The 26,987-nt window shown below is 41.0% G+C and overlaps 2 protein-coding genes across 4 annotated transcripts; one reads left to right on the top strand and one right to left on the bottom strand.

Moving 5' to 3' along the window:
* Window positions 1–1,070: 1,070 nt before the first annotated feature.
* Window positions 1,071–8,119, bottom strand: armh4 (armadillo like helical domain containing 4). Of its 3 annotated transcripts, none has more exons than XM_085383312.1 (8): window positions 7,970–8,119; window positions 5,958–6,862; window positions 4,339–4,710; window positions 3,649–3,801; window positions 3,369–3,521; window positions 3,158–3,189; window positions 2,579–2,713; window positions 1,071–2,449 (listed from the first exon to the last, which is right to left on the bottom strand). In XM_085383312.1, exons 2-8 carry the CDS (start codon window positions 6,838–6,840, stop codon window positions 2,375–2,377), a joined length of 1,803 nt encoding a protein of 600 aa, XP_085239438.1. In that variant the 5' UTR covers window positions 6,841–6,862; window positions 7,970–8,119; the 3' UTR covers window positions 1,071–2,374. The 3 variants fall into 3 exon arrangements, with proteins under 3 accessions (XP_085239438.1, XP_085239436.1, XP_085239437.1); XM_085383310.1 differs by having other exon boundaries at window positions 2,564–2,713; window positions 7,970–8,117; XM_085383311.1 differs by having other exon boundaries at window positions 2,564–2,713; window positions 5,958–6,859; window positions 7,970–8,113.
* Window positions 8,120–10,540: 2,421 nt separating this feature from the next.
* On the top strand, window positions 10,541–25,298 carry actr10 (actin related protein 10). Its single transcript, XM_085383313.1, has 13 exons — window positions 10,541–10,742; window positions 11,726–11,798; window positions 11,892–11,974; window positions 12,071–12,179; window positions 13,047–13,154; window positions 13,333–13,400; window positions 13,576–13,655; window positions 14,424–14,459; window positions 15,041–15,120; window positions 15,228–15,301; window positions 15,475–15,556; window positions 24,473–24,674; window positions 24,847–25,298. Exons 1-13 carry the CDS (start codon window positions 10,666–10,668, stop codon window positions 25,026–25,028), a joined length of 1,254 nt encoding a protein of 417 aa, XP_085239439.1. The 5' UTR covers window positions 10,541–10,665; the 3' UTR covers window positions 25,029–25,298.
* The last annotated feature ends 1,689 nt before the right edge of the window (window positions 25,299–26,987 follow it).

The raw sequence follows: 26,987 nt of genomic DNA, 5'->3' as shown, positions 1-26,987 counted from the left end.
GAATGTAAAAACAAAGAAATACCAGATTTTTTTTTTGTGGGGGGGGGGGGGGTTACCTGATTTTTGTTTCTAAGAAAAATGAGGGCCACAAATGAGGATATTCGTTTAAAATTTCGACAGAAGAGTAGCAGTATAATGTCCTCGTAAGTGGATATCAGGCCCTTGTAGAGCAAAATTGAGTATTTGGGTCTAAATAACCAAAAATGTGATGTCCACATATGTGGATGCCAGGTCCTAGGAGGTTAAGAAGAGTTGGAAAAGAGTTTAATACTACTATGATGTCTGTCAAGTGTGTGTGAAGATAATATAGATGGTAGAGACTTCTAGTACTTTGCAAAGCTCTTGAGCTGCGCTTCATTTCTTTGTCTGGCTGCTTGGAAATAAATACAGACAGACTTTATTTTTTTAGAGGTGTAACTTCAAAAGTTCTCCAGGCTTTTCTTTGGCATGAAATTGGCTGCTTTTTCCACTTAATTTCAGTCCAGTCCTTCTACCTGACCATTTTCAGAGGAATGTTCATTTTGTAATACTGACCTATGAATCATTCAAGAATAAAAAAGGCACCTAACTCAAGAGATTAACCAGTGTAATAGACAACTTGGTGAAGAACCAATTTAAATTGTACCTTTAGGCAGTTTGTTAATAGCAGCCTGTCACTTGATTTGTTTCCATTTCCAGTTTGACAGATATGAAACCGTATTTTTAGACCAACAAGGTGACTCCTAAAGAGCTATTAGCAAAAAATACTGGCATGTCTTGGCATGGTGTTCAGTGTGGCCTTAAAATATTTGAGGAAAAAAGAAGTGGCAGACGTAAAACTACAGCAGATGAACAGCATTTGAAAGTCCTGTCCTTAAGAAATTGGAAAAATCCAGCAAAGACCTGGCCCTTCAGTTGATCCGTCTTCACTGAAGCCTCATCAGAAATGATCTTAGTGCTCTCTGTAGCTATCGAGAAGCTATTTTTAAGGAAGGGGGGAAATGGAGAAAAGACCGAGGTATGCAAGAGCTGGACTGAAAATCATTGGCAAGAGGTCTTACGGAGTGATGAATGAAAATCTTCAGATTTTGGTTAATTATCAATAAATACCATGGAGGTCAGAAGAAAGATGCAAAAATAAGTGTCCAACAATCACTTAACTGCGTTCTGTCATGGTTTGAGGCAGCGTTTCAGCCAGTAGTTTTGGGGATCTTGTCAAAATTGATGGAATGCCAAAGTACTGTCAGAGCCCCAGCTTAATTATTTATTTTTTTTAGCAATGCAGTAAAAACATACCTGACAGAGTAATACTATCAGTTGTGGATTGGGCTTCTCACAGCCTGGACGTCAACATTATTGAAGCAGCATTATTGAACAGAACAAAAGGCAGCCAACATCCAAAGAAGAGTGTTGAATGTCCTTCAAGAAGCCTGGAGAACTGTTCCTGAAAACTTAAATAACAAGAAAGCTGCTTAAGAGAGTTCAAGCTGTTTGCAGCTTTAAATAAAACACTACCTGTTTACCAAATTAATTGCAAAATAGTAAGAAATGCAGGGCGTATCAAGACTTTTGCACAGTCCTGTAGCTTTTTTTTAGCTCAGTAGCTTTTAGCTTACCTTTGCCTGAAGCTTGCCTAACTCTGTCTGATGGTTAGAAAATAATTAAGAGGACACTAATACTTTAAATTTCTTCTATTGTTTTTTTTAAAGATTGATTTCGTAGTGAGTTCTGGAAATGTTAGCCAACATGTTTGTTATCGTTGGACCAAGCTAGGCTAGCTGTTAGTTTCAGTTTACAGACAGATATGCTTCCAGTGATCTAATCCAGCTTCCTGTAAATTAGCAGTTTTCCCAAAATTATTGAAGTCTAGGAATACATAAGACTTTATTTACACTAACACAACTGACCCCCAGTCAGCTACATGTACTACATGTAATGTATTTACATTATTTGTGTCACGTCACTTTTCATTCAATGTATAACTTGACGGAAAACATGCTGGCTTTCACATCCCCCCCTTTTAATTTGCCAGCAACACTTCCATCCTACGAATACCGCTCCCTCAATGCATTATTATTTTTATTTATTTAGTTATTTTTGTTGTCAAAAAAGGTGGAAAACACCAATCCTACCACACTCTTAGACTCAGCAGCATCTGACAACATTTAGACAAGTGCTCAGATAATTTCAGAAAGGGAGGTGGGTGCCTGGTTGACCTGTGCGCCACCTATGCAAATACTGCCCTATGCTCAGTCCCTTTCAGTGGATCAGAGGAGTCATACCCAAACAGCCCCAGGGTAAGTGGAGATGCAGTAGCGATGGGGGTGTTTGCTAAACATCCAGTTTAGGAGCAATAGCGGCTGGTCACCAACAAAAGAGGCCCAAAAGGTTCTCATCAGAATTCGTCCTCAGAGCTGTCGGCCAGCAGCATGGCTTGGTCCTGACGGCTGGTGCCGGGTTCTCGGGGTTGCTGGAGAGGGAAAAATCATTTTAAGGTTGAGCTTATGCATTTAAGATCCACAGAGACCTGCTCCATGTGACTGGTCAACAATAACGAGTGAAAACAAGAAAGTAAGTTATTGACCTCCTGCTGTCTGACCTTCCTCCTCTGGTGTTTAAAGCTGTTCCTCCTCTTGCGGTGAATCATCCTGATGCTGTAGAGGGCGCCAACAATTAGCAGGGCCCCTGTGATACCGATACCCACAGGGGCCAACATCCCGGACACGTAACCCGCCTGTAGAGGGTGATGGCATAGAGGTCAAACCCAAACCTATCCATCCATCATCTTTCACCATCTTCCACTTATCCGGGGCTGGTTCATGGGGGCAGCATTCTCAGCAGAGAAGGCCAGACCTCCCTCTCCCCAGCCGCCACCTCCCGCTTATCCACCCCCAACCCTATACAGATTAGCTAACATACTGTAGTTGATTATGAAAAATGACCTAAGCATTCTTTATTAAGTATACCTGGCACGAATCTATATTTTGATCGTCATCAAACTATTTTAACTGTGCAACCCACTGAAAACTATGAACATGTAACAAATATTTACACTATGCACCTTAAAGAAAACCCTGGCAGCTCAAAAGAAAAAGATATATCAGTGAGTCATCCGTCGCCTCAAGGCAAGGTAAAAGAAAAATTGACCTTTTTTACAGACAGCAGAGGGTAGGCTTACCTTTTCTCTGATTAGCTCCACCCAGCTACGCACTGGGAGAAAAGAGACATTCGTTTATCAGAGCAACAGATCTGAAAATTGATAAGCTGAAAATTTCTTTATTTTTGTAGGTCTTTTATAAGAGGGCAACACATGTTTGCAGAAGTGCTAATACTAAAAGTTATGTCCCACTGCTGATTAAAAATATGGGTTAGAAATTGTGTTCTCATACTCAGCCCCTGGTTGCGTTGAACCCAGATGGGAGGTGGTGGGATGAGACTGTATGGAGGCTGCGTCGAGGATGTTTTAGATGTTTCTGTTTGGTCTTCTTCACTGTCTTCTTCCACCGATTCCTCAGAGTTCTCAAAGTCATCTTCCAGGTCCTCTGTGGAGAATAATGAAAAATCATCCAGGAGCGTTGGAGGATGTACAGAGGGACACGTGTTATGACTGAACATGAACATTTTCGCAAATGGAGTGGCTTGTAGGTGGCATTTTAAAAATTGTCCTACCCTCAGAGTCCATCTCCTCTGATGTGGATTTGTGTGCTGGCTGATGGGTTGTCATGGTTACCATTGTCATTGCTTGCTGGAAAGATGAGAGGGAGGGGCCGGCCGAGGACACGTTGTCTTCCAGGTTTAGTGTCCTCGCAGAGACTACGTTTGCTAAATGAAAAACAGAATAAGAGGACAGCAGGAGCAGTGTGAGCACAGCTGTACGTGTTTGCAGGAGCGCAACTTCAAAAGCCATGCACAGTATACAATACTGCTGTCTCTGCAGCTGTTGGGTCAATTCATGCCACAATGAAGTGGTAGTGATGAAAGATTCAACCACTTTGTCAGTGTCAGACGGAGTCTGGCAAGAAGCAAACTTAGAAAAGGTAAATGTAAACGTGAAACCTACCAATAAAGGCCAAAAAACTTCACCTCCACCCACCGAGGCGACTTCACACAGAGAAAATGTTCAGTGTTGTTGAACAGTTAAAATTTCTGATCCCTATTATAGTTCTACTTTGGCACCACCATGAAATACTTTTAATTTGTAGGAAATTGACTAAATCTTGAAAAAAAACTGAATGGCAATGTTGATTTTATTTATATGGCACATTTACACATTACACACAGACTATATGTATGATTTTATATCATGATTCCATATGATCTAATATCCACATTCGGGTCGTGCCACATCATCTGTCTCACCTTTCACCGAATGGTCGTCCGGCTCAGTTCTGACTTGCTGCTGAGAAGCAGATGGACCCGAGGAACTGAATGGCTCTAGGAGCTCGCTGCCAGATGTCTGCCAAGGTGACGTCCAGTCTGGAATAAGGACGGGTGAGGCATGTGATGGACCGTCTCTGTCACTCTCTACGGTGACCAGCTGGTCCAGACCTGCCTCTGACCGAGGAAGCCCTCTGGGCCGGCTGCTGCCTGACACGTGGGTGACCACTGCTGCTGCCGCCGTCGCACTCTCAGATGTGATGTCTTCAAAAGGCTCAAAGATGAGAGGGAGAGCCTCCGATGACATTGTGGCCTCTGTGGATTCATCCTGGGGCATTGGGAGGGCAGTTTCCGCTGCAGGTGGTGCCAAGACAAGCTCAGAGTCACATGGAGAATCACTGTGTGTAGCATCACAATCTAATTGGAACGTTTCCGATCAGCTGGCTTTTATTTATTGACTGAACGAAGACAAATGACGATGAGACAGGCGTCTCGCTGTCTCTCTACACACATTTCAGCTGACTGCTAAAATTAAAAATGTATGTTTTCTACAGAGAAGCAGCAGCTGTATTCAGCACATACTGTAGCTTATGTAGTATTTATGACAGAAAGCGGCCCTTTGAAACAGCTTCTTTGCTCACGCAGCTTTCTCATTATAAACTGCTTCAAAACAATGCAGCAAAGGCACAATGAAAAGAAGATGGTTTGGAAAAAAATGTTCTTTTGAGATAAGAGGCTAGCACACAGGAAGGGGGGCTGTCACAAGAGAAACTGTTACTACCTTTAGTCCAAAGCATTCTGAAGGAGGTGGAAAAATGCTTCTGAACGCTGCAATCCTTTTACATAAGACTATTTTGGGAGTTGAGTTTCCTTTGCCATTGGGAGAAAGTCTCATCAAACAGACAATCCTCACATGGACGCACACTGGCTCAGACAGACGTCTTTAATCCAATTCCCTGTCCTGACTCACTGAATAATAACCAGCTTGGCCCTTTCACAATAGCCTGAATGGAGAGTATGAAGGGTGAGAAGGAGTGAGAGGACATTCGGGGCTAAACATATATATCCATATATATTTATATATATGGATATATATATAGAGAGAGAGAGAGAGACAGAGGAGGGGGCTGACTCCTCCACGGAGCTGTATAACGTACCTTGCCACCAGCCTTTTCCAGGCTTGTGTGTGTGTGTGTTCTTTTTTTTCAGACTCGAGTCAAGAATAGAAAGTAATTAGACTGCCATGGGTCCCAGCTGGGGTTCAAAGTGGAGTCTGCAAAAGGAGGCGCCTTCTTTGCCAATCATCAAAGGCAAAATCCGCTGCTGGATATGCCATTCCTATTTCTGCCATACTTTTTAATGAAGCCCTATGAAACCCTGCGAAATCTAGCAAGCTGGAATGTTGTTGGAACGAATTCTTACTGGGGTGACGATTACTGTGGAGCAATACCTCGCACACTTTGAAGGCATACTGTGACTTTTTAGTGTGCACATGTGCAACTGATGAACAATCAGGGAGTAGAGGGAGTGCCACCCCAATAAAATGAAACTGTGCATGCCTATTTTATGCTAACATTAATTGCATAACTGTCCTGCCTTACCTCCGCCGAGTCTTGCTGCTTCAGTCCACAGACTTTCCGGGCCATCCTCTCTGGGTATCAGGCTTGGTCCGATTTCAGGTAAAAATGGGTCTGGTAGTGAGGACATAGTTGTGCTGTCATGGCCCCAAATTCCCAAAGGTGAAGAGGTCTGATGGGTAAAAACATGAGGGGTGGGACTGTGGGAGGTCTGGGTCCAGAGGGAAACAGAAGGATTTGGAGGTTCTGGCAAACTTCTTTCTGTGTCTTTATCCCAGTGAGAATCAAAGCTTTTTGTCCCATATGCTCCAGCGGGGTTACTCTTTTGGCTGTACGAAGTCTGCAGGTGTGATGGTGCTGAAGTGGAGGTCAGTAATCTACTTGGAGTCCGTTTTCGGGTACTGGTGTCCATTTCCGACTGCTCTGTCCCACCTGTTGGAATTAAATGCTCACCGTGAACTGGTGCATCCTCCTTTTTGCTCTCTGAATCCACAGACTCTGACTGCTTTTCAGAGTCTCTCATCTCAGATGTGCTCCCGATCTTCTCTATCTCGGCGCTTTGGCTCCATGCCTCTCCACCAGCCTCACTCAGCCTAGATCTTCCATCAAGACTGTCCCCATTTTCTGTCTGCGTCACTGCATCAGTCCCCCTGGGTCGTTCATGTGGGCCAGTCCCTCCTCCTCCACCTACATTCACTGTCAGGTCACTCTCATGTCTGGAATCTGATGGTGTAGGTTTTAAATCTGTAGCATGTGTTGACCCGGTGGTTGTTATCGAGCTGGCACACAGTCCTTCACAGGAGCCGGCGTGCGTAGGGCTGAAGTGTGGGAGATTTAACGGGGCTCCGTAGACACAGAGACACGTCCCAGTCAGTAGGAGGTGATGGAGCATCCCAAGCATCAGCATCTCTGGCTCTTCTCAGTGCCTGCTGACAGTGAACAGAAATGACACATGCTAACAGGCTTAACAGAGGTGTAACCAATCCCTACCTACAACTTCTACGCCTTGTCTCCCAGCTGACATATACAGACATGGACAAAGCAACGGTGGCGGTGCTTGAGAATGGAGACGGACACCCAGCAGGGCCAAGTTAGAAAGTTTTTCAACTATAGATTAAAGGGTCAGAATGCAAACTGTGTTTAATTTGAGATCGCCATTGATAACCACAGAGAAGAGGATTAACAGAGCATTTCTGCCTCCCTCTGCTTTGATGTTGCGCTTGCATTTTTTTTCTTTTCTTAATGCGGATGAAATTCCCTTTCATCTCTGACTCTTTTGTTCGTTTTTGTATAAACAGAAGGAGCTGCTCAGTGGGAGAGAGAAGCAGAGAGAGAAAGAGAGGGAACCTGACACAGCAATCCTCAGCACCCCTCCACACTTCACCTATAAATAGCACCAGGTTTTCTATCCTCTAGGATCCTCTTCAGATGGCTCCATGAAGAATTTGTACATTTCCACTCAACTGCATCCAGCTCAAAACAGAGCGTTCCTCAGAAAGGATGTGTGTGTGCTCACGGTCCAATTGCACACTGGATTTAAAGACATTTAAAGAAAATCACGTACCATGTTTGCTGCTTCATTTGATGTGATAACAAAGGCCAACTAATGATCAATCACTGCTGTCAAAATGAGAGAGATGGCTAGTGCATGCAGGGTTGACACCCTTCTTATTGCCTGAGTCAGACGAGCGTCTGAATGAAATTTTTTCAGCAGTGATGATGCACAGAACTGCATGTTACAGGATAAACCACTATCCTGCCTTCCACGGAATCAATACAGTTGATACACTCAGCCGGTACGCTCATGCAGTCCCCCACATGACAACACGATCACCCGAGAATTTGGGTTGTAAACAAAATTCACACTGCGGTGTTGAATCATACTTCTCGAGTCTGCACAGAAAGGAGCGATGCACAGGCTCACGGGCACCGATGCATTCCCCCAAGGCGCATCACCCATCACATTCGGGTGTCGAAAGCGAGATTTTGCATTAGGCAAGAATTAAAGTCGCGCAGAGCTAAAAATAGAGTGTTACCTTGTGGAGTTCATGACGGGTTTCTTTGCTCGGAGGACGCGGAGCTTCTCTCGCAGTGCGCGAAGAAAAACGAGAGTCGGACACGCACACAAATTCAGCGCTGTGGAAGGCAAGATGTTGGAGAGGCTTGTTGTTGTGCAGCTCAGCGTCACTGACTCAAAGTCAGCCTACGTACCTCCGCCTGCTTCTGAAGTGCTGCCACCAAATGCTCCAAAGCTGCAAGATTTATCATGAACTGACAGCCAGTGCTCTGATTCAAATGTTCAGATGCTTCTGTCACTTCTTTCTTTTTTTTCTGTTTCGTCTCTAATGCAGACTTGTGTAGTTGTTCCCAAAGGGTCACTTCATGCTGGTGGTGGTGCTGAATAGACAGCTCCCCCCACTTAAAACTGCTCGGCTGCTCCTCTGTGTGAAAAGAGGAGAGTGGACAAGTTCTCGAGTTCTTAATAAAAATATTTATGAATTCACTTTAATTGTCACAGAAGCCAGATGCATTGGGCTACATTAGATTAAAAGCAGCACTTATGGGCCTGTACTTATGGGGTGGTCCATTTTTTGGCGCAGCGTGTTTAGAAAAAATGCGTCTCAGCTGTTCCGATACTCCTGACATATAAGTTGATCACTAAAGGTTTTTCTCTTAGTAGAAGAAGATATCCTTATTGTGATCATTTGAGATGTTCGATCCAAATATCTATAGTATCACCAATACCAATTCCAACACTGGAATTGGATCGATACTAGCCTCATACGATCGGTACTTCGGTGTGTTTTGTTGGGTTAACTAATTATTGTAAAGAATAAAAAATGACAGTGATTGGGTGATCATTAAGATGTGTTCAGAATTTTCAAATTGATTATGTCTCATTTCATAAATCATGACAGACTGCTCTTCCCTACAATGTGCCTTTATAGGGTAAAAGTCTCAGGTTCAGCAGTCGTGGCCCTGTATTTACTTGCTATTGGATCTATGGCACGGATCTAGTGATCATTTCAGTCACATACCTCTGGCTGTGAGTACAGAAGCACATCTCACCTGTTGCTCAAAACTTGTGTTTGCAAGGAGCAGCCAATCAGAATAATGTGGTTTAAAGGTGAAGATATAGAGAACTAAAACGGCTTATTTCAGACATGAATGAACTGAGATGTCGTACCAATTATGCCTAGTATGTGGTAAATTTTATTAAAAACAAAACAAAACAAAAAACACCCAGCATGCCCCTGCGGGCGGTTTATCCTTCAAGCTCGGGTCCTCTACCAGAGGCCTGGGAGCTTGAGGGTCCTGCGCAGTATCTTAGCTGTTCCCAGGACTGCGCTCTTCTGGACAGAGATCTCCGATGTTATTCCCGGGATCTGCTGGAGCCACTCGCCTAGCTTGGGAGTCACCGCACCTAGTGCTCCGATTACCACGGGGACCACCGTTACCTTCACCCTCCACATCCTCTCGAGCTCTTCTCTGAGCCCTTGGTATTTCTCCAGCTTCTCGTGTTCCTTCTTCCTGATATTGCTGTCATTCGGAACCGCTACATCGATCACTACGGCCGTCTTCTTCTGTTTGTCTACCACCACTATGTCCGGTTGGTTAGCCACCACCATTTTGTCCGTCTGTATCTGGAAGTCCCACAGGATCTTAGCTCGGTCATTCTCCACCACCCTTGGGGGCATCTCCCATTTTGACCTCGGGACTTCCAGGTTATACTCGGCACAGATGTTCCTGTACACTATGCCGGCCACTTGGTTATGGCGTTCCATGTATGCCTTGCCTGCTAGCATCTTGCACCCTGCTGTTAAGATTATAAATTATAGGAAGTGTGCATAAAGAAAAAGAAAAACCAGAGTGCGTGTGGTGATGTGATGTGTGTGAGAGTCCAGTCTTATAGTGATGTGTGTGGGAGAGTCCAGTCCTACACCTGGTTCAGGGCCCGAATAGCCTGGGGGAAGAAGCTCCTCCTCATTCTCTCTGTTTTGGCCTTAAGGGAGCGGAAGCGCTTCCCAGACCTCAACAGTGAGAAGAGTCCATAGTTGGGATGGGAGAGGTCCATCATAATCTTCCTAGCTTTGATCTTGCACCGCTTGGTGTAGATGGACAGCAGGTCAGGGAGCTCTGATTGAATGACGCGTTCGGCCGAGCGCACCACTCTTTGCAGATCTCGTCTGTCCTGCTTGGTGCTGTTCCCAAACCAGGTGCAGATGTTTGCCGTCAGGACGCTCTCGATGGTGCAGGAGTAAAAAGGAGTTACAACTGATTTTGACAGTTTCGGGAGTAGATTTAGTTGCAAGAAGTCTGCTTTCTCTCTGCATGTTCCTCTTACAGGCTACCTCCACCTAAACAGAGTTTATTTCAAATTATTTTTATCAAATAGTTTTTTTTATTGTATTTTATTTCATTTTATCGCTACACTTGAGTCTCACAGAATTTAAAAAAATCGTGTTTAATTTTCTTAAAATCGAATGTACATCAATTTTAACACTGGTTTCAATAAGTGCTCTGCAAGCAAAACATTATTTTGGCGTTATTCTTAAATTTTACTGAGTTAAGCGCATTTTAATCAGGCACCCTCCTCGCGTGATGTCACTACTTTCTGAAGGCCCCGCCCAGTCCAACAGGAAGACAACAGACCTGTAGTGGGATGCTAATTTGAGGCTGCTGGCGCTAATTATACGTACAGTTTTCGTCCAAAGCCGACGCAGCTTTTAAAATGCCATTATTTGATGGGCTCGGAAGCGGAGGAGAGAAGACTGCGATTGTTATTGACTTAGGAGCAGCATACACAAAGTGAGTATTAACCGTTAGCCCGCCCTGCTAATAGAGCCACTCAGCTAGCAAAATATGCTAAAATGCATCTTTGTTTTCTGAAATAACTCGCCCGCCTCTCAACTATAGGTTTATTTTAGGGAACTGAAGACTTAAAGTCTAACACATCGTTAAATTTGACCCCAAAAAACCTACTACAGTTTTGGTAGTGAATGCTGATGTGGGCTAGCTTGTTAGCCACGTAGCCAATGCTAGGCTAGGTTAAGTAACTGTCAGCATTCAGCTAGCATTTTTTTAAGTTAATGTCAAGTGCTATCAATGCTAATTTAATAATTTTAAAAGCTCTATCATTAGACCTTAAACATTCTTCTTTCGGCTGCTTCTTTTAGAGCTCGCCAAAGCAGATCACCTGCCGTCTCTCATACCCTATTTCTAGGACTGCCTATCGCTGTCACACCAACTCTCTGCGTGTCCTCCTTCACTACATCTTCCCTGGCAGCTCCATTATCAACATCCTTTGTCCACCATCCCTCCTCTGCATATGTCTAAACAATCTAAACGTTGCCTCTGTAACTTCACAGTCACAGTCCTCACATGTGTTGTATATTAACGGGTATTTATAGTGAGCAAATGGATCTTTATTTACTGAAAGCATTTCAGTGTCATTTTTGTTATATTTTGCTGGAAGGCAAACAGACATTAAGTCATGTGAAGATCAAGAGGACTGTTATTATCTTCTCAAATACTGTCGTCTTTGTTTGCAGTTACTGCCACAGAACATCCAACACAAATATGCACTGTTGTTTTATTTACAACTAAACTGTGGTGCTTTTGCCCTTTTTATTAAATGACTGTGTCTTTTAGAAATACGTTTTTGGTTTTCATAAAGTTTGAGGGAACTAAAATTATAGTATTTAAAACAGTTACTGGTAATGATTATTATATAAATATTTATATTTTCAGCATCTCCTATTATGCTAGCTGACAGCTTCCTTTTCTCACAGATGTGGCTTTGCAGGGGAAACGGGGCCCAGGTTCATAATTCCGAGCGAGATCCGCAAACCGGGACAGCAGCAGGTGAGTCTGCCGTGTTCTGCAGTGGAATTATGTAGAATTATTTGTGGAAATGGAATAAACAAAAATATTTGGTATTTGATTTCTCATATTCAGGCAGTCAAAGTGGTTCAGTACAACATCAATACAGAAGAGCTTTATGTCATTCTCAAAGAGTTTATCCACATACTGTACTTCAGGTGAGATTCTTCTCCAATAAATGACTAGGTTATTGAAGTTCTTTTTTTCTTGCGGCTACATCACATCAGAGTTTGTTTTCCCATTTGCCTCATTAGGCACCTTCTGGTGAACCCTCGCGACAGAAGAGTGGTCATCATCGAGTCCATCCTCTGCCCATCCCACTTCAGGGAAACACTCACAAAGGTTTTCTTCAAACAGTTTGAGGTACGAAAGCAGAGACACGTGCTGGGATCAGACCAGTTAATATAAAGTATCTGTTTGCAACTCTGTGCACAAAAAACAAAAACCCAACACGACAGAGCACCATCAACTCTAAACAACAAGTCAGGAAAGATTTCTTTTCTCAGTTTGGTGCACAGCTGTCATGGAAGCATAAGCTTTGAGGTTGTGATGTGTGTCATCAAGTTCTTGGCACACGAGTGCACAAAAGTTGATTAGCAGAGAACAGCAGGTGTCCCCGTCATTCTACCTGCCCTAGTTCCCTGAACTGCTGCGCTTCTTCTCTCCTCCTGCAGCTGAGCTAAAACCACACTTGATGATCACAGTGTAATCCACTTAAAATTAGCTCTTGTGTAAATCCCTCCTTATATTTAATTAATTTGACCTGATTTAGAAGAGGTAACTAATGCATTTATTATGATAACTACTGTTACTTGATGCAGACAAATTATTTTGCCTATGGGTGCCTCATATTTAAGTTTTGTTTGTTTGTTTGTTTGTTTTTTGTAGTTCATGCTCAAGGTTGTGTATGAAAGTCATGGCATCATTGAGTATGCTCTATGTAATGGATAATAGGAAATAATAGTCAGTGTAATTAGATGCCTGACTCATAAATGACTGTTATCAGTGGCAATTGCATTGTCAGATGGGTAATAGATAGTAGCCTAATCTACATATCATGTTCAACACTTTAACAACCTGTTATTCAAATTTTACATGATTTCCACCTAAACTTTATAATAAACTAGAACAATCTAATAACTGATAAACAAAATGATTATGTTAACAAGGAAATTTTAGTTAGTAGAGGAATTTCTAAAGTTTTACTCCATGAATGATTTCATTTTCTAGGTGCCATCTGTGCTATTTGCTCCCAGTCACCTCATGGCCATCATGACTTTAGGCATCAACTCTGCACTTGTGATGGACTGTGGTTACACAGAGACGCTGGTGCTGCCCGTATCCTTTTCCCATCATGAGCGTGGTCTCTAGAACAGTGAACAATATGGTCTGCTATATACATGCTATATGTTTTAATTGATGCATCTTACACAAATTTAATATTTGGCAGGCATTATTGTACTGTTAGCTTCAGGTCTAGGACATTTATGATGCTGATCTTAACGCTGGAAATCAGGTTTGTGAGTGTACTCCTATTTTGCCAGCCTGGGAAGCTTTGCCTCTGGGAGGAAAAGGCATCCATAAGTAAGTACTAAAGGTTCTAACAGCATCAGTGTAGTGATTTGTACACATTTAACTGAGAAAATAATCCATCTGAGTCTCTCTTTCCTGCATCATGATTGAAAATCTCTGACTGTTGAATTGAATCATTTCAATCTCTTGTTTCATTGCATAAAATGCATGTGTTTGTTTATTGTAGGGAGTTAGACAGCTTTCTCGTGGAACAGTGCACCGTGGACACAGACACAACCACAGGGCAGAGCGTACAAGCCGCCATTGGTAAATACAGAAAGTCAGCACATACCGTCTGTCCTCTTCTTTTAAATGGGGACACTTGTGAAGGCATAACTCTGTTATGGACTGCTGATTGGTTTTTACAGTGCCAAGAATAGAAGAATTTAATGGCTGTGACCCATTATGTAGCATTTACTATTCATAGGAAGAACTTGTTTCTGTGTGACATTTGAGTGAATCGCTTTTTCAGTTTGTGAATTATGCATTATGCATACAGTCTATTTTAGAGATTCTCTCCACACTTTTTCTTGATGGAGGGAACCAGACTGAGTATATTGAGTTGAGCTGTGAGATCTACAGCTGCAGCAGAATGAGGAAAAAAAAAAAAAAAAAAAATATATATATATATATATATATATATAAAAATTTAAAAAGACAACAGGGTGTCTGTCTAGATGGGTCATAAAACCTCTCTGCAGTGAGCACAAAGCCACTAAGATCTCTGTAATTAACTCTCTACCACTGACTTTGAAACTGTATTTCCCCAAAACTGTGTAATGATAGTAGTGCCAAACACCAAAAAAGTCTCTGTTTCAGCAGTGGTGGCTTTTCCTGAAGTTTTTCATAGCTGGATTCGTTTCAGACCCAGCAGTCACACTTGTCCTCTGCTGCAGTATCGGCTTCTCTAAGTGCTGATTCAGCATCATAAATCAAACGGGAAAGAGAAATAGGAAAATTGGCTGATTGATGCATAAGTAAATTCAAGGAACTGAATGTTCATTTCTTATATTCCATTTTTAATCTCTTAACCAGGGACTATCCCAGAAGAAACAGTGGAAGACATCAAGGGTAGGTTTGACTGACATTCCTTATTTATGCCATCCTTGAGCACCATGGACAGTCTATACACAAACAAATCTGTCTGTCCATCCTTCATCCCCTGGAATATTCTTGCAGCGAGGTTGACCTACATTTTCTAATCAACAGAATTCCTTGTTTTTACTCTGAGAACAGTTTGAGACCTGTCTGTGTTTCTAGGATGTGGAGGCTACAGCCTTTTTGTTGATAGACAAAAGTGTGTCTTTTAATTTTTTTACAAGTAAAAAATTCCTTTGCCTTTTGTGTGGCTTTTTTCTGGAACAATGAACGATTAAGAATAGGCGAAACACCCATCCACTTATTTTTATAATGATGCAAAAGTATAATTTACTGAGACTGTGCTGCAAAATGGGGTTGTCAGCTATGTAATAAATGTTTCATTTAGGCTTATTTGGGTCTTTATGTCTTTTTAATTCATTGTAAGTCATGAACAAAAACCACAGTTATGGAAGGAGTGAAAGGAAAATACTTCAACTCCTTATGCTTGGTCGCAAACATTCTTGTCTACAAGTTTGGTTATGTGACCGCCAGTGCTGTTTTGTTTCCTGCAGTGAGAACTTGCTTTGTCAGTGACCTGCAAAGAGGCCTCAAAATCCAAGAAGCCAAATTTAACTTGGATGGCACAGCAGAGGTAAGTCAGCTCTTTGTATGCTGCTTACCACAACTGCCCAAACATTTGTGCTGAGTAAATGACAAATGCTGCACTTTTTAATGAAACACTTTTAAATGTGTTCATAGCGGCCCGCCCCTCCTCCAGATGTCGATTACCCGCTTGATGGAGAGAAAATCCTGCATATCAAAGGATCCATCAGGTATGCTGTCATAGTCTGCTTAAAGAAAGAGTTGGACAGAGAGAGCCTTCTATTTTCCTGTAACGTTATACAGCTTCAGGTATTTCCACGTGTTCTTATAATTAAAATGACTGTGTAATCACCCTCAGCTTGCTGTTATAATTATCATAAAGCCATTTTCTCCTTTTTTCCAGGGACTCAGTGATGGAGATTCTGTTTGAACAGGACAACGAGGAGAAGAGTGTGGCCACTCTGATACTCGATACTCTGGTTAAGGTAAAGACAAGTTTCTCATTTAGTCATAGTAATGTGTATCGTTAATATGTTATCTGTGCTGATACTTACTGAAAGTACTATTTATACCTTGGTATAAATATATGTTATATGGTTTTTGGCTACTTTTGAGACATTGGCAAGCTATTGTGGTCATGAGGACCACTAACAGCAGAGATCATACTAGCTTGGGCTAGTCGTTTTAAGAAAAGCTTTCACTCCACATGTTTTGATGCATGATCAATCATCCAGGTAAGGCAATCTTTGAAAGTTGTTTCTGGACGTAGCCTCTACTGAAAAACATCCATCCTGGACAGGGAGGAACGCTGGTTTGAGCGTGGAGTCAAGGAGGCCATTTACATGAAAAGGGAAAGACCATCTGTGAATCGAGGAGGAGGCCTAAGGGTCCATCTTTCACCATCTTAGAATGCTGTGATTGCAACCGTTGCCCATCTGTCTGGAAATGGTACTCATGAACATTGATCAATGGTCTTTGATCAGTGGTTGTTGATCAATGGTCATGACAATTTGCATATTAATGATCAAGGAACTGACCTCCCAGCCCATTGTTAGTGGTGCTGGTTTCAGTCATTTTGCAAATGTAGTGTTTATAAGTTTGGGGAAACTTGCAGTCAGGTGAGACTGAAGAAGTCATTTGGATGAGTGACGAAACGTTTCTCCCATTGAAAACGCTTCGTCCAGATGAACAGAATCAACCTTTTGGGATTTTGGACATAGTGTTCTCAGTTGGATAAACTCGGGGTTGGGGGAAAATCAATACAGCACAGTGTCGTGATATTTTGTGTGGTGATATTGTATCGATACAGAGGGTCAGAATGTAGACATTTTATTTAATAAATTAAAATACTCTGGGAATACTACAAACAAGACAGCTAACTCGCATTAAATTCCCTCTACTGAACAAAACATCCAACACTGGACACATTTACCACCTAAAATTCAGAACAAGCTAATGGCTCAGTCACACACTAAAACCCCTTGCATTTAAAAATAAATAAATGAATTGATGGTTGCTTCCAGATTTTACTACATTTTTTTTCCCCCCCACAACTTGTGGTGACTACACGGTTTTGTAAACTTGACAGTGTCGCACACTCACAACCACTTTACATCACAAATCTATTTTACAGTTCTCACTAAGTCTTTATCAGTGACCACATCTCGAGGGAACTCAACTCAACTCAGCTGGCTTTCAGCTGGTTGCATTCTTGTTATTCCTGAAGAGCACAAAGGTTACTAAGGAAAAATTTATATTTTAAAAGTGAACTGCTGTTAAATGTGATTTCTGCGTATGTAGGCAGCAACAGATGTATTATCAGAAACAGATTGCATGTAATTGCCAACTTGACCCCTTTCAATTGTAGACGAATAGCAAACCTACTCTGTCTTATGGCAACATTTATGGCAGGTTTTACTCTGTGTTGGTGTGCTTTACAGTCGCATTATGCAGCAAGACATAACCTAAGTGAGCTAACATTATCTTATTGGATAAAACGGATACTGGGAAGTTAAACATGGAGGAAATAATTTGCAGTTGAAAAAGATGATGGTGTCACTGAATTACTCAGCTTATTGCGAAATGTTAAAAATTGCGGCAATATATTATCACGGGTGAAGTATTGTGTTAATGTTGTATCGTCAGCTGTCTGGTGATTTCCATCTCTAGGGGAAGCAGTTTTTCACTCATCCAAGTGACTCCTTCAGTCTCAGCTGTCTGCAGGTTTCTCCAACTTTATAAACAGTATATTTGCATAATGAGTGAAACCAGCACCACTATCAATGAGCTCAGTTTCATGATCGTCAATATGCAAATTATCATAACCACTGATCAGTCTCCAAGAGTGCCATTCACTCTTGGAGAGTTGGGGAGTGACTGTAATCACAGCATTGTAAGATATTGAATAATGTACCCTAGGCGCCCTCCTCGGTTCAGAGATGGTCTTTCCCTTTTCACCTAAAAGGCTTCCTTGATTCCCTGTTTAGTAACAAGAACCACTGGCCTGTAGGTGTAAACACAGCTCCAAATACTCTTTGCACACAAGTACTCACATTGTCCAGCACTGAAATCTTTTCCCCAGTGAACTTGGTGAAAGTCATGTCATGCTTGTTTTGTCCTGTATCACTTTCCCTTGTCTACCATTCGTGAACAGGTTTTCTTTAAGTGTGTTTAGTGCAGTCCTCTAACAACCCGTGGCAGCCGTTTGTCACTTACTGGAGAACAGAAACTAATGCTGTTCCAACTTGATGACTACAGACGTGTTTTAAAAATGATAATTGTGTGGATGCTTTAAGCAAGACTTAAGGCTTGTCCCGATATATCTTCAGACACTCCTGATGCTCACAATTCAAGAATTTTTTTTCTCACCTATTACCGTTCTGAGATGAGTTAGACTTGTTTGAGGGTAGGAAATTTGTCCCCCGCTCAGATTTCTTCAGATTTCAAACTCTGGAAATGAGGAACTTTTTTTCTCTTGTCATATCTTTTTGATGGATTTCCACAGATCCCTGAAAATTTCCATGACTATTCACCAAAGCCTGCTGTTTCTTACGGTGAAAGAATGATTTTGATGCTCCATATAGATTTAGAGTTACCAAAGGTTGTTTGAGAGCAAGTCAAGGCAGTTTTTGGTTCGCCTCTACTCAGTTACAGTGTATTACAAGTCATATATCTTTAATAATTTATATTTTATCTCTGAATTATGAAGACCTGAAGATTCCCCCATCTCTTCTGAACAAAACAATACCTGAATGACCGTTCTAGCCTCTACGGTTAGGAAATTATGGCCATTTGTTCAAGGGAAATCCTGAATGTCAGTTACTATAATCTGATTACTTTTTTCAAGTAACTAGTAAAGTAAGGGATTACTATTGCAAAAACGGTAATTAGATTACCGTTACTTTCCCGTAGGAACGCTGCGTTACTGCGTTACTAAAACCGTGATTTTTTTGCGAGAATGTCTCACGACAGTGACGTAAGCGAGTGCGCCGTTAGTGACAACAGCTGTGTGCAGATCAACAATGGATCACATATCGATTGTGGGAGAGAGTATGAGCGTGCAGCGTTTAAAGCGTGGAAGTACTGACCTTACTTTGATTTTGATTCCATAAAAAGTGACAAAAACATTAGCGTCCATCGTGCGTGGGAAGAAAACTTCTTTTTACAGCGAAAAAACCCCTAAACTTCCGAGCAAGCACCGAGTGCGCAACGACGTAATGGGAAACTCGCAGAAACTCGCGGATTCTTCCACTGACCGCGGCACTTCTGCACCAGGGTAAACCTCCGCCTACCGCAGTCCTGCTTTACAGGTGAAAATAGAGCAACAGGACCGCTGAGTCTTTGACTTTATTTATTTTCTGCTGTGTTTTACTTGCATTTATTTGAAAGACTGAGTGTAAACACAAAAAATATTTTATTTTATGTGCTGGAATGTGCAGAAAATAGGTTTAAATGTTAAACTAATTTATTCAAGTCAGAGAATGTTGCATATAATTAAATTTTTGCTTGATGCATAAAGTTAAAATATTAAAACTGATAAAACAAGTTAAAAAAAGAGACTTTTCCATTTGATTACATTTTGTATGATGGATTATGTAGAAAAAGTAGAATTGGGCTGAAAGATCTATCGCTTTATCACCTCTTCAGGTTGTAAATCGTGTTTTTAAAAAGTAACTATGTAATTAATTACTTTGAAAATAAGTAATCAGTAAAGTAACGGGATTACTTTTTGGGGGAAGTAATCAGTAATTAGTTACAGATTACTTTTTTCAAGTAACTTGACCAACACTGCTCCTCAATCATAGTATTTCTGCTAAAGCACAGTACTTCTGCTACATCATAGTATTTCTGCTAAATCATAGTATTTTTGCAAAATCATGGTATTTGTGCAAAATCATGGTTTTGGGGCCAAATCATAATATTTCCGTTATGTTATAGTATTACTACTAAGTGGAGGAATTTCTGTTATGTTATAGTATATGTGCTGAATATATTATATGTGCCAAATCATAGTATTTATCCCAAATTATAGTATTTATGCCAAATTACAGTATTTCTGCTAAAAAGCAGAAATAGTACCTTTTAGCAGGAATTTCTGCCAAAAGATAGTATTTCTGCTAAATCAGAGTATTCCTGCCAAATCATAGTATTTGTACTGAAACATAGTACTTCTGCCCAATCATAGTATTTGTACTGAAACATAGTACTTCTGCCCAATCATAGTATTTGTACTAAATGATAGTACTTGTGCCAAATCATAGTATTTGTGCCAAAGCATCGTATTTGTATGGAGTCATAGTATTTCTTCTAAATCATAGTATTTCAATCAAATCTCAGTAGTTGTTGTTAAAACGCAGTATTATTGCCAAATCATAGTATCTGTACCCAATCATAGTATTTCTGCTAAATCATAGCATTTGTGCCAAATCATGGTATTTGTGCAAAAATATTGCATTTCTGCTAAATCATAGTATTTCTGTAATCTTATAGTACTTGTACTCAATTATAGTATTTGTGACAAAGTTTAGTATTTGTACCAAAACATAGTATTACTGGTAAATCATAGTATTTGTGCTAAAACATAGTATTTCTTCCAAATCATAGTATAATTGCACAATAAAGGTTCTTGAGCCACTACTCGCCTCTGTCAGTGCGCCCCAGGGCAGCTGTGGCTACAATGTAGCTTGCCATCGCCAGTGTGTGAATGTGTGTGTGAATGGGTGAATGACTGAATGTAGTGTAAAGCGCTTTGGGGTCGTATGGATTAGAAAAGCGCTATACAAATGCAGGCCATTTACCATTTACCATTTACATCAGTGTTTGTGCTAAAACATAGTATTTGTGCCAAATCTTAGTATTTCTTCTAAATCCTAGTAATTCTGCTCAATGATAGAATTTCTGCTGTGCTGTAGTACTTTTTTGCTAGATTGTAGTACTTCTGCTAAGTCAAAGTATTTCATGTAAATCATAGTATTTCTACCAACTCCCAGTGTTTCTGCTAAATCATAAATAATGTTTTAGCACAAATTGTATGATTTGGCTCAAATACTATGATTTGGCAGAATTTTCTGTGTTTCAGCACAAATGCTATGATTTGGCAGGAAAAAAATATTATTTAGTATAAATACTAAGTTTTAGCAGAAATACTATGTTTAAACTTTAAAAAATTCTGCTATTTCTGCTAATGTGTGTTATTGAAATGAATGGAACACATTATCAATGTGGTCACTGATTTTGCATGCCGGGTTGAGCTGTGTTTTAGCTCAGTGAGATGAGCTTCCGTTCTCAGACTGGGAGGCCCGGGTTCAAATCCCGCTTATGGCAACATTTCTTTCGGTTAACAGTTAAACTTTTTTTAACTCTTTTCAGCAGAAATTCTGCTTTTTCAACTCTTTTCAGCAAAATTTTCAGCCTTTTCACCTCTTTTTAGCACAAATCTCAGCTGTTTTCAGAAAAAAAAACCTCTTTTCAGCAGAAATTCTGCTGATTCACCTCTTTTCTGCAAAGTTTTAGCCTTTTCACCTCTTATCACCACAATTCTCTGCAGCTTCTGCTCATTTCAGCAGAATTATCAGTCTCTCCACCTCTTCTTTGTGTGAGAGAGTTTGGCGCAGTGAGATGAGTAGCCGCCTTGAGACCAGAAGGGCCAGGTTCGAATCCTGCTCAGGGCAACGTTTTTTGTTTTTTTTTTTCCAACTTTTTCAGCTTTTTTCAGCAGACATCTTCAGCGTTAAGGCATCCACACAGCATTTTCGCAGGAAATGTATATTTTTCTAGTGATAATTGACTTGAAGTGGAAACGGTGGCATTTTTTGTTTTGTAAAACCCATCCGCACTGGAAACTCCCACCAAAGCAAAATACTCATACTTGCTGCACTGCTCCTGTAAAACAAAAGGGGAAAAAAAGGCGTTGATAAGCTTTCCAGAGGTTGCCGGTGTCACTACTTACACAACGCTGCCTTATTACATCTAATGTTTTGGATTTGGATGCATTTGCATTAAACACATTAAAGTGAGCCAACACTTTTAAAGATCCTGCTCTATGAGCCATGACTGGAGTGCACTGACTGTAAACACGGGGCAACTTAAAATGTGTTTGCTTGCCCCTGCTAGCCTTGTTTTTATAAGAGGAAGGTTCTGTCAGCTCTCTCAGATTGAATTTTTCCTAAATACAAGGAGCATCGAAGTTTGTCCAGGCATTTACTGATTCTGAGCCTGTTTGCAAATCCCATTTAATTCCAGACCCCTGTACCATCACTGTCAGCTCTGTATCATAGCATGATGCCATTTAGAGCAGGGCGATATGGCCAAAAATATTTATCACGATATATATTTGAAAATTTGCGATAACGATATAACTGACGATATAATTGATGCAAGACAAAATACAACTCCACAACATTACTAGTGCAAAAAGACAACCTTCCTTTTATTTTCACTTAAACAAGAAGCTGGTTTTTATGTACATTAAAGCTATATAAAAATTTAACAGTGCGAATACAAATTCCTTGCTGAAAGTTTAACCAAAAGGCATTTCCAGTAGAAATGGGCTGACATATCCTGAGCATAACCATGTATAATATCCATTGAAGTTAAAAAGAGGTGCTTTGCAACATTAAACTGCAGTGTGCAGTACGTATTTTTCGGACCATAAGGTGCACGGGATTATAAGGCACATTAAGCGAAACAAGGCAGTCAGATAAATCAAACTTTATTAAACTCATTCTTCTTGCTTCCTCCACTTCTGTACCATTGATTCATTAATGTTGAATTCTCTGGCAGCTGCTCTATTCCCATGTTGTTGCAGTATATTAATGACTAACCTCGTATTGTGGATGGATTATCTCAGTTGTTATGGATTATCTCAGTTGTTCTCCTGACTGAAGTTTGGTCCGTTTACAGCATCCTGCCATGCGATTGCATTTGTCTCTAACTATCAGGCACGTTAACTTTTATAAGTGGAAAAGTGTTAGTGTTCGTCCTCCAGCTTCACTGTTTATGTCATGCTAACATAGCTGTGTCGCTAGCGATCACGTAGCACATCATTATATAGCAGCTAGCCCAACTTCAGTAACCCTACAAACGTCACTGCTGTTTAGTTTCCCGTCTTCATTTATGTTGGAAGTGATAGCAGAGCTGTACGTTTGAATTTATTCAGAAATCTCTCAGTCAGAACATGCTATATCATGCTTGGGTAACTAGCGAAACTAGCGAGCTAACTTCCGCTAGCTTCCTGCTAACTTCTAACTCCGTTAAATGTAATAAATTTTGTTTTCATGGATGCCTGGAAGTTAAACTTCATAGTTACACCTGGTAAAGCAGCAATGCTGATCGTTTTATTAAAGATGAAAGAATTTAGACAGTTTTTAAACTCTCAGTGATGCTGCAGTGTTCGTTTGACCTGAAGGTACGGAGTTTAGGACCCAGATTACTCCCAGATTTAAGAGCATCTTAGTCCGACAAATACGACAATAACGACGGCCGCTTGCATGTTCTGCAAAAAAATGTGCTTTGTCGTGTATCTGACGGACAAACGCCAAACCAGTTCCACATCACTGAAGTTGCACCATTTTTACAAACCAATTCTGGTTCATCTGTTTCACTCAACAATCGGCCATGTGCGTATGAAAACAAAGGCACTGCGCATGCGCGTTTTACTCCCATTCTATCGCGATATTTCATTTTCCTATCGTTGCCTAACATTATACCGGTATTACCGTGAACGGTATAATATGGCCCAGCCCTAATGCCATTCTCACTCTCCTTCTTACTTGGGGAATATGAGTACCTAGTTTGGCTGAGCGTTTGACCTTGACCTTCAGTGTTAGAGCAAGGTCAAACAGCATGGAGCATTTTGAAATCTCAAGTGTTTACAGCTTTTTGAATCATTTGGGTAAAAATCATAAAAAAATACCATTTTAGGTTGTTACTCGAGGTTGTCAGGCAGAGGTCATACATCAGCATGTGGTTACAAAAAGCAAGCTTTTATAAAAGTTTTAAAAGTATGTTGTGATAGAGGCATTATCAGACATCAAAGTTTGGGGGAGTTGCACTCTGCGTGCTCTTGTTATTACTAGTAACTCATTTGATATAGTTTAAAATTGAGTTAAACTGAGTATTAGCACCACCCGTGACCAACATGACCAGATTTTGATAGAACATCTGTTAGATTGGGAATAGTGAAGGTGGGAGTGATCTCTGTCAGCCTAATCTAATGCATACAGTCCCGCCCGTCGATTCTACAACGTTTGTTCACACTATTTGGTGTGCTTCAGCTCAGTGTGTTATGTACTATAATGCAGGCTTCATAATTCCTTTGATTTTTGCTTCATTGATCTTTCCTAGTGGTGGATTTTAGTTTGTTCCTTGCTCTCCTTTACTGAACCTTTAGCATCTCTGGCTGGAGGAAGTTAGCAACCCCCGCAGCGTCGTTCTGCACATTATCCAGCAGTTAAACGGGCTGTGCAGTTTGACTTTGTTTGGCTGCTGTGATGCAACCATTCAATGCAACTAAAAGCATTGTTGCTCTTCACTACGGGGATCCAGTCAGTCCAGAACAGCCTATTTAAACTCATAAACCCAAACAGCCGACTTCACACAACTTCACACTTTTACTGTAATGATGTAAACGTTTAAGTCGGATGTTACACAATAGTGAACTGCTCATAATGTTCTGATGTATTGCAGCTCCCCTGAGACCACTCACAATAACGTCACAGTCCCTGTTATGTATCATGTTGTTTTAGCCCATTTTACCAGAATCCTTCTGTAATGCTGGGATGACTCCCACCTCCTGCCTCTTTTTCCCCGTAGCAGCAGTCGGATAGTGAAGAACAGTTTTCCACCGTTGTGTTTTTTTTTTTGTTTTTTTTTTTCAAAATATCTGTTTGTGTTTGTTTTAGTGCCCCATCGACACCCGTAAAGTGCTCTCTGAGAACCTGGTGGTGATCGGAGGCACCGCCATGCTGCCCGGCTTCCTGCACCGCCTGCTGGCAGAGATTCGCCTCCTGGTGGAGAAACCCAAATACAGTAACGTGCTGGCCAGCAAGAGCTTCCGTATTCATTCTCCCCCTGCAAAGCCCAACTGCACTGCGTGGCTTGGAGGTCAGATATGAAATTAAATTGAATATTCATGCTGAAGTGAAGGCTTGTGGATTAAAAAATCCATCACAATCATCACTTCTGATAAAACACACTGCCAGCATTTTTCTACTTTTAAGTAAGAAGAAAAAAAAGTTTGTGGCTCCTCTTGTAACATTTGTAAACTCCTCACCAGGTGCCATCTTTGGAGCCCTTCAGGACATCCTAGGCAGCAGGTCTGTGTCACGGGACTACTACAACCAGATGGGGCGAATCCCAGACTGGTGCTGCTTGAGCTCCCCTCCTCCCGAGTCTTTGTATGAAGCAGGAAAGACCCCTCCTCCACTGATGAAGAGAGCCTTCTCTACAGAGAAGTAGAATATATTAATTCCAAAATTTCAGTAATCTGTAACATAACATCACAACACTTGAAGTTCACTCTTAACGACACAAACAGCTCAACGTGTTTTTAATGTCAGGTCATCAACCTTACAGTTATTGTATGTGTTTTTATTTTGACTGTTTGATCAGGCAAGCAGAGTTTTGGAAAGAATATCAAAAGAAAAGAGCAGATGTTTGGATTTTTCAGCATTTGGAATATTTTTGCACATGAATTCTCGCTCTATTAAATCTGGAATATTGTCTGAGCTCCACGAAGCTGCGTCTTCTGTTAAAGCCTCATTTAGCGAGATGCTAAATCTGTATGTACTTCTCTCACTCTGATCCACACCTCCTGTTTTATTTTTTTTTTGGTTGGTTTTTTTGTTTTGTTTTTTATTTTCCTGTACTGTTTTTGCACTTAAAGTGAGTCGCACAATCCACTGAAAAGTTTCTAGTCACTACCAAGGTAAACTTAGTCATTGATTTGTCAGCAGACTTACAGAAAATGCTGCTGTGTAAGTCATTTATTTTGGTCACAAGCTACGCTTCCTGCTTCTATTTAGTGGGTCAGCGTGATGCAAAGTGTTTGCCCACACGTACGCAATATTGATGAAGTGTAATCAGGCTGAGTAACTGAGAAGATTTGTGTGTGTGTGTGTGGTGTTTTATTGTGTTGTTCTGTAGTCCTCAAACCCTGTGGAAATACACAGTCAAACATGCTTTCAGTGATTTTTCTCCCATGAAAAGTGGTAACTGTAATGTTTTATAAATAAATATCCAGACTGACAGGAGGATGTTTGTGTAGTTCTGGGATTAAAAAAGAAAAATGAAGAAATTGAGTTATATCCACTGCCTCTGCACTCGTGCTGCACTGTGTTTAGATGACGGTGTAGGTTATGTTCTTATTCAGCCCTGCCCCGACACACTGTTAATGCCTGCATGTCCTGGAACCGAGTCACATCTGTTTGGCCTTTTGGGTCACATTAATCACTCAGTGCTGCTCTGTCTGACGGCTTGGGAACCAGTAGCATTTACCCACAATGCACCTGTATATCAAGACTGGCAAACAAAATTGTGGGAAATCAAATGTTTGGATTTCAGTGACAGGAATAAACACTGAGTGATGCAGATGAAACGAAGGTGTGCATTTGTTTCTTTTTCATTTTCTTTAGTGACGGCAGTAAGCCGTCATTTCAATTTGGAGTGTAAAGTGAAAGCTTTGGTGAATGCTCAGGCACAGGCAGAAGTTTGATCGTACATGAATGATCCTTTACTGAACATCAACTAAAAACAGACTTGCCCACATCTGCACATACAGAGCAGCGCTGTCCCACCTGCTCCCTCTGCTGCAGCTGAGGGAAACCCCACGTTCCCCTGAATAGAAGTGGGACTGGAGTATCAGCGTGGTTCCCAGAGACAGGAAACAGCAGCTGTCCGTCTCTCTGACCTCTTGTCTATCTGATTTGGAAGCCTAGGTGGGAACTTGGAAAGGGGACTCCCCAGATATTGGTTCAGCCCTTCCTTTTAGATTGCAATAAGCGGTCATTACACAAAATCTTTATTTGATCAAAAAGGATCGGTTATGACTTTTTATAATTTTAACCATATGAATTCACCATATGTGCAAGTAATGTGAGCCAAAAGCTCAGGCTTCACTTTTTTCTATACTCAAAATCTTTGACGTTAATGAGATCAGACAGCCCTTATGCAGTCATTTTAGCCATAGAGCTGTGGCTGTCAGCATGGAAGCCATTCAAACCTTCTGTTTGTAAGAGGCAGCCAGTCAAAAGAAAGTTGGTTTAAAAGGTAAGGAAGGGAAACTACACTAAAACAGCCTATTTCATACAGTGGATGAATTGAAGGGCTTCAAAAGGACTTGGTATAAGAGACAAATAAGAAGTCGTGCAAAGCTGCCTTGAAGAATCCACAAATATATGAAGTTGGAACTTGCATTGT

This window comes from Rhamphochromis longiceps, linkage group LG15, assembly GCF_057381845.1.
Source record: "Rhamphochromis longiceps isolate RC_006_pf linkage group LG15, R_longiceps_female_GT1.1, whole genome shotgun sequence".
In the NCBI taxonomy this organism is placed as follows: domain Eukaryota; kingdom Metazoa; phylum Chordata; class Actinopteri; order Cichliformes; family Cichlidae; genus Rhamphochromis; species Rhamphochromis longiceps.
This window is presented reverse-complemented; position numbering and strand designations above follow the sequence as displayed.